The sequence below is a fragment of the Capricornis sumatraensis genome, chromosome 1, assembly GCF_032405125.1.
Source record: "Capricornis sumatraensis isolate serow.1 chromosome 1, serow.2, whole genome shotgun sequence".
Lineage (NCBI taxonomy): Eukaryota > Metazoa > Chordata > Mammalia > Artiodactyla > Bovidae > Capricornis > Capricornis sumatraensis.
In genome coordinates this window covers 243,246,292-243,258,751 of record NC_091069.1, presented here as the reverse complement: position 1 = coordinate 243,258,751, position 12,460 = coordinate 243,246,292, and the positions used below count along the sequence as shown (strand labels likewise).

Sequence of the window (12,460 nt, the reverse complement as noted above, 5' to 3'; positions counted from 1 at the left end):
AACATGACTATCTCAATCTATTTTCAGGTTTTTAGGCATGGAGACCGAAGTCCTATTGAAACCTTTCCTAATGATCCCATTAAGGAATCCTCATGGCCACAGGGATTTGGCCAACTCACTCAGGTTGGTTGAATTTTCATCTAAGGGTTTCTGGTGAGTCTTAAGGGAAACTGTGGAACTGTTACAATATATTGAAACCGTATAACTACTTTAGTTACTCAAATATGGGGAAGTGTTTTGCACAGGTACCTGGGATCTAAAAAGTGTAAAATGTGTTTTGATTGTGCTCAACAATTTCTGATCATGATCAAGTCACCCCTATTGTCTAGTAACCATAGGAAAATTGTATAGAATTTTATATAGAATTATAGAAATATATAGAATTTTGATAGATATAGGATTTCCTGTTGGGTTTATTAAAGCATGAGTTGTGCATGGACAACAGAAGAATCAGTTCAGTTCAATCACTCAGTCATGTACAACTCTTCAACTCCATGGACTGCAGCACATCAGGCTTCCCTGTCCCTCACCAACTCCTGGAGTTTGCTCAAATTCATGTCCATCAAATTGGTGATGCCATCCAACCATCTCATCCTCTGTCATCCCCTTCTCCTCCTGACTTCAATCTTTCCCAGCATCAGGGTCTTTTTCAATGAGTCAGGTCTTCACATCAGGTGGCCAAAGTATTGGAGTTTCAGCTTCAGCATCAGTCCTTCCAATGAATATTCTTTGGCGCTCAGCTTTCTTTATAGTCCAACTCTCACATCCATACATGACTACTGGAAAAACCATAGCCTTGACTAGACGGACCTTTGTTGGCAAAGTAATGTCTCTGTTTTCTAGTATGCTGTCTAGGTTGATCATAACTTTTCTTCCAAGGAGCAAGCGTCTTTTAATTTCATGGCTGCAGTCATCATTTGCAGTGATTTGGGAGCCCAATAAAATAAAGTCTGTCACTGTTTCCATTGTTCCCCCATCTATTTGCCATGAAGTGATAGGACTGGATGCCATGATCTTAGTTTTTTTAATGTTGAGTTTTAAGCCAGCTTTTTCACTCTCCTCCTCCAGTTTCATCAAGAGGCTCTTTAGTTCCTCTTTACTTTCTGCCATAAGGGTGGTGGCATCTGCATATCTGAGGTTATTGATATTTCTCCTGGCAATTGGTTTCAGCTTGTGCTTCATCCAGCCCGGCATTTTGCATGATGTACTCTCAATATAACAGAAGAATACATGAACTTAAAAGATGCTGAAAAGAGCCAAGAATTGCTTACAAGCCAGCCCGTGAGTTTATCAGGCTCCACCTGAGAAAGTAGAAAATAATCCTGAATCATCAGAGTTAGGAAAACTTGATTCTTTGGTACTAGTATTGCTAAAATTGATTTTTATTAGATGGATGTATTGGGATTGAAACTTCGTTAAAAGTAGTCAGTTAAACACAGGGAGCCCTACTTCCTAAAGAGCACCCAAGAAGGTGAACTGGGAAACAAAGACATCTGTGGTCATGCTCCTGTGCCCTGCCCACTTCACCTGTGTAAGTGGATTAACCTTCTGTTTGGAGCCACAAGGCCATGTGTATTGCTTCTGTCCTGACCAAAATATGGTTTAAATATACTAAGAAAATATCATAGAATGTTTAGAGTTAAATATCTACCCTAAATTAATGGGTCTTGATCTTGGTTAAATATTGAAACTACTTGAAGAGCTTTACAAAATGCTATTGTCTGCCTGGAAGTTTCTTATTTAACCCATCTAGGGTGCAGCCTGAACAGTGGGATTTTTAGAAACTCCTTCATCTAGCGTGTAGCAAAGGCTAAGAATTACTGTCCTAACTGCAGCATCTCAATGAGGAGAAAATGCAAAGAGGCTATTTGAGGCCAGCATCTTCTGGCTCCCATCAGAGTTCTTCTCTCCATAGCCTACATAACTTTTGGCTTCCTGAAAAAAAGAAGGGTTATAAAACTACAGGGCTGCTTCATGGGATCTATGGTTCTGTCAAGACTCTGGTTCCCCTGCTGTAATGTCCCACTAAAATCAAAAGATTCTTCCAGACTGTGGGATCTGTCTGGGTTCTTCTGGCATTCTCTTGACTAGCCACCAGTTTCTCCTGGTGTTCTCAATCTTCCCAGTGCAAGTGAATTATCGGAGGATCTTGTTGAAATGCAGATTCTAATTAATTGGGCCTGACATGGCCTGAGATTCTCCATTTCTAACAAACTCCTAAGTGATGCTCATGGTGCTGGTACATGGCCACTCTTGAAGTAACAAGGTTCTGGAGCTCAAATTCCTGCTTTTGGCTCGTTGTTCAGTCACTCCATCATGTCCAGCTCTTCACAAATCCATGAGCTGCAGCATACTAGGCTTCCTTGTCCTTCACTATCTCTTGGAGTTTGTTCCAACTCATGTCCACTGATTCAGTGATGCCATCCAACCATCTCATCCTCTCTTGTCCCCTTCTCCTCCTGCCTGCAATCTTTCCCAGCATCAGGGTTTTTTCCAGTGAGTCAGCTCTTTTCATCAGGTGGCCAAAGTGTTGGAGCTTCAGCATCAGCCCTTCCAGTGAATATTCAGGGTTGACTTCCTTTAGGATTGACTGGTTTGATCTCCTTGCAATCCAAGGGACTCTCGAGAGTCTTCTTCAACACCACAGTTCAAAAATATCAATTCTTCAGCACTTAGCCTTTCTTTATGGTCCAACTCTCACATCCATACATGATTACTGGAAAAACCATAGCTTTGACTAGACAGACCTTTGTAGGTGAAATAATGTCTTTGCTTTTTAATATGCTGTCTAGGTTTGCCATTGCCCTTGACTAGGTACTTCCAATCTGCATAATGACAAAGCAATGGTTCTTTTTGAGTTCAATGGTTTCCAAAGTATGGTCCCTGGATGAGCAACATCACTATTACCTGGAAATTTGTCAGAAATGTAAATTCTCTAGCCCCCTGACTGAACTAGAAGCTCTAGGGTTGAAGCCTGGGAATCTTTGTTCTTAATGAGTTCCCCAGGTGATTTACTGCTCTATAGAAGCTGACTCTTTCCTTAAAAGTTTAGCTCTAGGTTAGAACAACAATTATACCAAAAGTACTTGCTTCTTCAGCTATCCAGGTCATTCAGGAAACTCACAAACCTCAAAGTACACATTATTCTTTTCCTACTTCTTTTCCCATCTAGAAAGGTAGCCAGGAGTGGCAAGTAAATGAGTGGAACCAATCCAAAGCCACAGTGACCACACCTTTTCTGACTCCTCTTCTGATGAGGCTCTGAATTAAAGACAGACTTGAATGCAATATTGTCCAAAGCATAGTGTTCTACTACACAGATCTGAGTCACTTAGGGAACTTGTCAAAATACAGATTCCAGGGCTACACTCAGGATCCAATGAGCTGGAAACTCTGGCAGAAACACTGAGGAATCTGCATTTCAAGAAGCACCCTAGATAATTTTGCTTCTGATGCACAGTAATGCTTGAGGATCATCAAGCTAACTAAGGCAACACTTCTCGATGACCAACTGCAATTGGAATCTTAATGAGCTTGTTAAAATACAGATTTCTGAGCTCTCCCCACAATGATTCTGGTTCAATAGGCCAAGGGTGGGGCCCAAGAATTTGGTTTCTAACATACTCCCAAGTGATGCTAATACTGCTGATCCAGAGTCCACACTTTGAATAACAGACTTTAACTTTTCATGAGCCAGACATAAGTGAACTGTATAGACAATAAATTATTTCACTCAGAGGTGGAAGGTGATCTTTAGATTCATCAAGTCTAACCTCATAGGATGATTGAATTTTTTCCACAAGATAACAAGCCCTTGAAAGTCTCTACCAACAAAGATGACCCACTGTCAGAAGAGATGAACCATTTACTTAAATTCAATCAATCACCAGCTATTAACTGTACAAGATTCTATGTTAAGTGCTAATGACAATGAATTGAATTTTCTCAGGGAGCTAATTTAATCATAACTAAAAATTACAGTTCTTTTTTCCTGTTTGCATTTTAAAATGTGTTGTTACTATGAAACTATTAAAATATACCATTATTCACTTTACTTATTCAATGAAGAGTGATAAGACTCACGGCTTCATAGAACTCACTTTCAATAATTTTTTCTTTTATTTGTTCCCATAGTTGGGCATGGCGCAGCATTATGAACTTGGAGAATATATAAGGAAACGTTATGAAAACTTTTTGAATGAATCTTATAAACATGAACAGGTAAATTGGGAAGCTAATAGTGGGAACCTTGTCCTTTGAAATAATTTAACATAATGTGTTTGTAAAAGTTTCCTATTTCCTAAGGAACTTATAAAAGTCAGATATCTTATTTACAAATGTACTCCTCTTTGTATAAATATTTTGTCCCTAAAAAAAAGTATGAATATAAGTAAGCTCAAAATGGACACCTATCGTAAATATTTTGGCTTGGCAAGTAGCCACTACTTAATTTGTCTCTTTTATCAATTCAACTGTTGACACACCAGGTTGCTTTAAGTCATGGCGTGCCCATAATACTGTCTTTTTCATAATAGGTATTATGATTATGATGCGACCATGTCTGCTAATATTTTGGTGTGGGTGTCCTCCCATTTCTCAAATATACTATTAACTCCATAGTGGAGGGAAAACCACAGTTCCTCTCAATTGGATCTGCTTTGATTTTCCCACCCTAGGTTCATGTTCGAAGCACAGATATTGACCGGACTTTGATGAGTGCTATGACAAACCTTGCAGCCCTATTTCCCCCAGAGGGTATCAGCATCTGGAATCCCAGCCTACCCTGGCAGCCCATCCCAGTGCACACAGTCCCTGTTTCTGAAGATCAGGTCAGTTTTCTGGGAAAACAGAGATTTCATTTGTTCTGGAAGAAGGAAGGCAGGCTACTCAGGACTTGCGGATTTGGGAGTCTGGACACTTTGTGGGCTGTGCAGCCTTAATTCTTTCCTAAATAATGGTGCCCAGGACATAGAAAGCCCTGGTACAGAATTTCTCTTTAGAGATTTATTATCCACTTTGTTTTGCTATTCTTTTAACTTCTAGCAATTTGTCTCTCTTCAGCTTTACATGCACACACACAGTTCCCAGTGTTCTGCCTTCAATTCCCAGGTTTTTGGTGACCGACAAAGTGTTCTCCACCCTCCAAAATATCCTAAGACCTCTCTACCTAGAAAATATCCCTCCCCTAATGAAAATCCCCTTTCCTGCTAAGGTGAAAAAAGAAAGATTTGGGTGCATAATTGGTGGCCAAAATTTTATATGTGTCCTAATAATTACTTTTCATAACAGCCATGAATGAACAATATTATTGCGCTCATTTTATAGCCAGAGAAAAAAGTGCTCAGAGAAGTCCAATGAAAAAAATAGATCCAAAGTCACACAGCTGATAAACATCACTATTGGGACTAGAACCAGACACATCTCATTCCAGAGTAGTTTCCTTTTGTGCAAACTAGTCATTCTCAAAATTAGTTGCATTTTAGAATCACCTGGAAATTTTTAAAAATATTGATGCCGAGCACACACCCCATAGTACATCAGCATCTCTGAGTGTGGGACCCAGGCACCAATATGTTTTTAAAAATTTCCCTGGATGATTCTAGTGGACAGCCAAGCTGAGAACCAGTACCATAAACCAAGTTGCCTAAATGAAGTTGTTCAAGAGAAACTCCCAAATTTATTTACACTGATGGGACTGACCAAGAACTCTTTTATCTTTTCAGAGGAATTCCTATTCTTAAAATAGTAATAATAAATCTAACTAATCTTCTTAAATTCTCTGCAATTTAAGACTATATGAAGGAAATAGTCTGGGACAAGGAACTCTTCCTAATTCCCCTGGAGTCACATTATAACATGGCTATCTCCTCTCTTTATGACTGAAGCTTAGCATGACTACTGCGCCTAGAATGTTGCCTGGTGACCTCTGGGTTAGGTTACTATCTCATTTGCATTGTCAGTACTCCAAAAAATTTGACTTAATTGCTGAGCCTGGTGACTTAAGAATTTTTCCCAAGTGCTTCATAGAAATAGCTTAACCCTGTCAACCTCTCTATGTAAATCTACTTCAATCAAATTTTCTAGTGTTTCCTGAAAAGACAAGATGATTTATTTATGCCTCTTTCCTTCACAGAATCAGAAGTGAATCGTGATTATCAGTGTTTGGGGGTGGAGGGGGGAGAGGTGCTTGTGAATATTTTCTTTGAAAAAGAAAAATATTCACTTTTCCCACAGCCTTTTCAACATAAAGACTGGACAGAAGCACCAGCTTTAGCCAGTATAAACCAGGGTAGTTATTTCACCCTTAGTCCTGAAAGACAATGGTTAGCTTACATAGTAAAGAGATGCAATTGCTATTAGAAGAGGAAGAAAAAAACATTGAGAGTGAAGGAGAGAGGAGAAGAAGAAAGAAATGAGAAAAATGGCCCCGTTACCTATGGCTCCCTGAAACCTACTCACCAAGATGAAACAATTCTAACATCAACTAAGAAATTTAACAAAATCAATCAACTAAAGTTATTCCTAGAACTCTGCTAAGTGCTATACAGAAATAGAAGGGAAATATGAGACCAGTTTTCTTCCTTAATTTACAGTCCATTTGATAAAAAAAGATTCACACATGTGAAGTATGTAGAAGACAATACAAGGTGGGCGGGCAATGATTTCAAAAACAAGCTGCACATGCTGGAGGAATTCAGAGACTAAGTCATACTTAGAACTATAAAGGGCAGTCATTCAAGTCTTCACGGACAGAGTGAGAACTTGAACCAGACCTTGGAGGAGGGTAGGAAAGGACAAGAAGGCAACCCCAAAGCTTAGCTTTGAGTCAATGTAAAGTACTTGCCCTTCTGTGTCCAGAGTTCCTGTCTAGAAAGAATGAAAGCAAGACTGAATGACTGTGTTGGGCACATGTTAGAGAATCCAAATTCAATAACCAGAAGGAATCTTGAGATATAGGCAGCGTGATATAGAAGGAGGATTGAATTTAAAGTTGGGAAAACTTGAGTCTGAGAGCCACCCACCACTTCAGATACTTGACCTTACTTCCCTGTTCTTCAGTCTCCTTTTCTATAGAATGGAAATACTAGTGCCCACCTAACTTCTTCACAGGGATTTGTGAAAACCAAGTTGGTTAAGAAAAGCAAATGACTTTATAAACTACAAAATGCTGGACAGATGTTTAGGTGATTATTCTGTTTTCATCTAGACTCTTTGAATATGCGGGATGAGAAAACTAAAGTCTGGAAAAGTTAAGTGATTCATTAAAACCTAGACCTTTAAAAGAACAGTCCTGTGCAGGTAGGGAAATTTAGATGTAAAGCAGTGAATGTATAAGAAATTATTGTACTTATCTCAGTACTGTGCACACATCAGATGAGCAGTGCTTTGGGACACTTGTCTGACATTGACTTGGAGGGAGAAGATACTGGGGCCTCTGAAAATAACTTGAAACCATGCATGAGTGAGGAAATGAAGGCCTGAAAGTAGATGGTAAGGACATTAGAGAAAGAAAGCAAGGTATGAACAGGTGACACAGAATCATAAATGACAGACAGGAAGCAACTTATCAAAAAATGATTTTTGAGTAGCATTTAATATGTCAGGTCGTGTTCTAGGCTTTGACAACAGTGAACAAATGACAGCAATGAGCAAGATAGGCAAGACCCTGGCTGTCTTCCAGTTTATGTTTTATAGGAAACAGATAATAAAGAAGTAAATAAATACAGTCATTTCAAATGGCAGTGAGTTCCCTGAAGGAAATAAAATAAGGTAATGTGATAGTGGCTGAGAAGTCTAGAAGAGCTGTAGAGGGGGAATGTCTCAGACAGGGAACAGTCTGCAGAGGCTGCCAGCCTGTGTGTTCAGGGTACAGCAAGGATGCTCCCAGCATTGTCGGAAACAAGGGAGTGAGGGGGCAGCAGTAGGAAAGCAGGACAGAAAGATCACTATGGGCTGAGTTTGGATTTTCCAAGTAAAATGAAAAGACGGTGAAAGTTATAAGCTACAGAATGGCATGATTTGATTGATGGCTTCAACATATTAGCCTTTAAAAAGATAAAACAAAAAGAATTAGTGTTAGTTGCTGCATGAAGGATGAATTGTGATACAAAGTGATCCCACAGAAAGCCCTTACAATAGTTGAAACACGGATTAGGGTGGTCTGGAGTGGGAGGGGACAATGCAGATAAAGAAGAGGGGTCTACTTTGGATAGACTCCTGAACAATGTGGGTTTGAACTACACAGGTCCACTTACATACACATTTTTTTTTTCAATAAATGTATACTACAGCACTACAAAACCCACAACAGGTAGGCTGTCTCAGATGTGAAACAGTGGATATGGACCCTAAAGCTACACCAATTTTAAACTGTGTAAGGGTTGGCAGCCATAATCTCTGCATTGTTCAAGAATCAGCTGTGTTTTAGAAGTAAACAGGCAAAAGTGATTAGTCTATGAAGCAGGATGATAAATTTTGCTATTGACAAAGGAAGAGAGAATACAAAACGAAGAGGTTGAGTTCAAGGTTGTAAATGTCAAATTTGGGGATGAAGATAAACATTCAACAAATGATATCCACCAAGGGCTGGAAATACAGGACTAGCTCAGATGGAAAGTGAAGAGCAATGAAACGAACTTGGAAGTTACCAGCCTAGAGATTATAGTTAAAAATAGAAAGGATTGTCAGGTTTAAACTCCCTTTAAAGGGATGATCACTTTGTCCTCATAATAGATTTTCAAATATATTTTCTATGGTTTTAGTATGTGCCCTTATTTTAACAGTCTGCAAATTTGCAAGAACTTGCTTCAGTGAATGATTAATGAATCTCCTAAGATTATTTCTGGCACCTCTAATTCATTTCTGTGTACTCATGTGTGTGTGTGTGTGTGTGTGTGTGTGTGTGTGAAAGAGAGAGAGAGTGTGCATGGACACAGATGTGTCTCTAGTGCTAGAACTGAAAGAGATTCTGAAGGAAGCAAGAGAACAGTTACCGTCTCACAGAGAAACCAGAAGCGAGACTATTTACCAATAACACAGTCTTATTTAGGCAAGTTTATGAAAGGGACAAAAAAGCTTTTGAGTTGTGGGTAACTTATTTAAGACCTGCAGGTCATTTATCTTTTTCCTCAATTTTAGAATTCCATTCAGCTCAAAACATATTTGAATATTTTATTCAAGTCACTTTATATCTAATGGCTGCAGCTTCTTTAGTTCTTTCAACTAATAGAAGACTTATGATTTCTCTTTTTCCTCAGTTGCTATACCTACCTTTCAGGAACTGCCCTCGTTTTCAAGAACTTCAGAGTGAGACTTTGATATCGGAAGAATTCCAGAAGAGGCTACATCCTTATAAGGTTAAAATATATATATATGTCATTTCCTGGCATATAGAAATAGAAATTCTGGAACAATTTGAATATTATCAAAATATCCTTCCAAAAGTTAACAATTTAGAAAAGTACAAGAGTACCATTTTCTCCACAGTATTCCCAACAGTGCATAGACAACTTTGAGGATATTTGCCAGTCTAAAAGTGAAAGATGATATCACTAGAAGCATCCCTTCCAAAATCAGGACTGAGACAGGAAAGCCCAGTATCATCACTATTATAGAACACTGTGCGGCAGTATTCTTCTCTTATGATGAGTGACCTCTGGATATCTTTACCTAGTTAAATGCCCTTTGTATTTTTGACTCTGCTCACATCACCTGACTGTTTTTCTTCTGGGTATTGGTTTTCTTCATTTTTACTCTGCTCAAGTCACCTGACCATTTTTCTTTGGGGTATTGGTTTTCTTCTTTTCATAAAGTTTTAGGAGCTTTCTCTCTATATGTTAACATTTTTTTCTGGCCCTCTTTTTGTTTGCCAATTTTGGGCTTCCCGTGTGGTTCAGCATTAAGAAATTCGCCTGCCAATGCAGAAGAAGCGGGTTCAGTCACTGGGCTGGGAAGATTCCCCTGGAGGAGGAAATAGCAACCCACTGCAGTATTCTTGCCTGGGAAATCCCAAGGACAGAGGAGCCTGGCGGGCTACAGGCCATGGGGTCACAAAAGAGTCAGACGTGAGCTAGCGACTAAAACAACACTACTTGTTTACAGTTTTGTCACACGGCTGTATTTGTATATTTATAGTCACACTGAGAAAGGCCTTCACCACTCCTAGCTTACAAGGAAGCCTGCAATGCTTCTAATTCTACTATAGCTTCATTGCTATATTTACATATTGAATCCATTTACAGTTTGTACTGGTATTAGATGTGAGGTATCTATCCTGCTGAAGTTTTTTCCCAGAAGATTACCTAATGGCTTTGTCACTGTTTATTGACTAGGGCATCTTTTCCCCCACTATTTTATATTAAAATTCCCATATGTCTATTTCTAGAATTTTTATTATTCTTTCATTTTATTAACCGAAATAACACTGTTATAATTTTTAAAAGTTACATATGCTTTAATATCTAAAGGGCTGGACATTCCACATTCTCTATTTTTTCTGAGTTTTCATGGCTATGTTTTCACTTACCTTTTCAGTGTTTTTAGTGAAAGTCACTCAGTCGTATGCAACTCTTTGTGACCCCCATGGCCTATACAGTCCATGCAATTCTCCAGGCCAGAATACTGGAGTGGATAGCCAATTCCCTTCACCACGGGAATCTTCCCAACCCAGGAATCGAATCCGGGTCTCCTGCATTGCAGGCAGGTTCTTTACCAGTTGAGTTACCATGGAAGCCCAGGGGAAGCCCAGGGAAGTTTTTATTGAGATCATATTAAATGCATAAATTAGGGAGAATTTGAAACTTGTTGCAAATTTGTATAGTCTTCCTTTCCAAGAACACAAAATATTTTCCTATCTGTTCTTATCTTCAAGATCGTTTTAAGGTTTTCTTCATACATATTTTTCTGTTAAGTTTGTCTCGGGTTTATAATGTTTACAAATAATAATGGCTTACCTCTACTTTTCCAATATTTATATTTCTGACTTATTTTGCCTATTTATATTGGCTGGTACTTACAGTCCAGTACTACATAATAGAATTGGTAGTGGGCATTCTTGTCTTAGTCCTGATTTTAGCAGTATTTCCCTATTAAACATGCTGGCCTTTTGACCAGATAGAGACATTTTTATCAAGTTAAGGAATTAGTTATCTTTCCTATTTTCTTGAGTTGTTTTTCAGTACTGGTGTTTAATTTTTTGAAAGGTGTTTTCAACATTTTTAGTACAATTAAGTTACTTTTCTCTTGGATCAATTAATAAGATTAATTATATTCATAGATTACTACTATTGAACCATCTTTACATGTCTAGATTCAAGCCTTTTTCTTTTTAGTATGATATTGAATTATTTGTTAATAGTTTACTTAGACCTTTTTGCATTAATATTCAAAGTAACTTCAGACTATAGTTTTCTTCTCTAGCCAGTCTTTGTCAGTATCAATGCTTACAAAAATTTTTTGGAAGTTTTTTCTTTCTTTATATGCTTCAGACTAGTTAAAATAACACTAGAATAACTTATGCTTGAAAAACTTGATAGAATTTCCCCATAAAATAATCTGGCCCTGAAGATTTGTTTTGCTTTTTTTTGTTGGGGGAAGTTGGGGGCTCTTTAATAATTACTTCTGTTTATTTTATGGAAATTCATTTGGGTTAATATTGACAAATTTTATTTTCCTAGAAAATATATGCATTAGACAAACAGTATCTTCCAAAGGCTTCCCAGAAATTTCTGTCAATTCATTGAATAGATAGCTGACCAATGGGTCTCATTACCATGACAATCTAAGAACAATACAGAACTTGGAGAAATGTTTGCATCCCACCCAAATCTCACACTTATAGCCAGAACTAGGCCCCTTTTCTGTTGTGTTTTTCTGGGGTTCTTTGACCTGAGACACGGTTTCCTTTCTCACCTTCCACGCATTTATATATGAGTTATACTTCACCTGTTTCCAAAATGAATTTGAGGCAGTACACCTCAGTCTGATCCCAGGACACACCAGGAACATGTGGCTACTGCCAGCAAGTACCCACAATGTTTAATGTAAAAATGAGAAATAATTCAGTTCAGTTCAGTTCAGTTCAATCGCTCAGTTGTGTCCGACTCTTTGCGACCCCATGAATCGCAGCCCGCCAGGCCTCCCTGTTCATCACCATCTCCCGGAGTTCACTCAGACTCACGTCCATTGAGTCCGTGATGCCATCCAGCCATCTCATCCTCGGTCGTCCCTTTCTCCTACTGCCCCCAATCCCTCCCAGCATCAGAGTCTTTCCCAATGAGTCAACTCTTCGCATGAGGTGGCCAAAGTACTGGAGTTTCAGCTTCAGCATCATTCCTTCCAAAGAAATCCCAGGGTTGATCTCCTTCAGAATGGACTGGTTGGATCTCCTTGCAGTCCAAGGGACTCTCAAGAGTCTTCTCCAACACCACAGTTCAAAAGCATCAATTCTTCGGCACTCAGA

The 12,460-nt window shown here is 38.7% G+C and overlaps 1 protein-coding gene across 1 annotated transcript in view; it reads left to right on the top strand.

The window, feature by feature from the left end:
• The window catches only part of ACP3 (acid phosphatase 3), a 37,873-nt gene that overhangs the window by 10,897 nt on the left and 14,516 nt on the right, over positions 1-12,460 (top strand). Inside the window, exons 2-5 of the mRNA XM_068983755.1 lie at positions 28-123; positions 4,135-4,221; positions 4,677-4,829; positions 9,258-9,356. Of these exons, the coding sequence (XP_068839856.1) occupies positions 28-123; positions 4,135-4,221; positions 4,677-4,829; positions 9,258-9,356 (435 nt within the window). The remainder of the gene's footprint in view (positions 1-27; positions 124-4,134; positions 4,222-4,676; positions 4,830-9,257; positions 9,357-12,460) is intronic.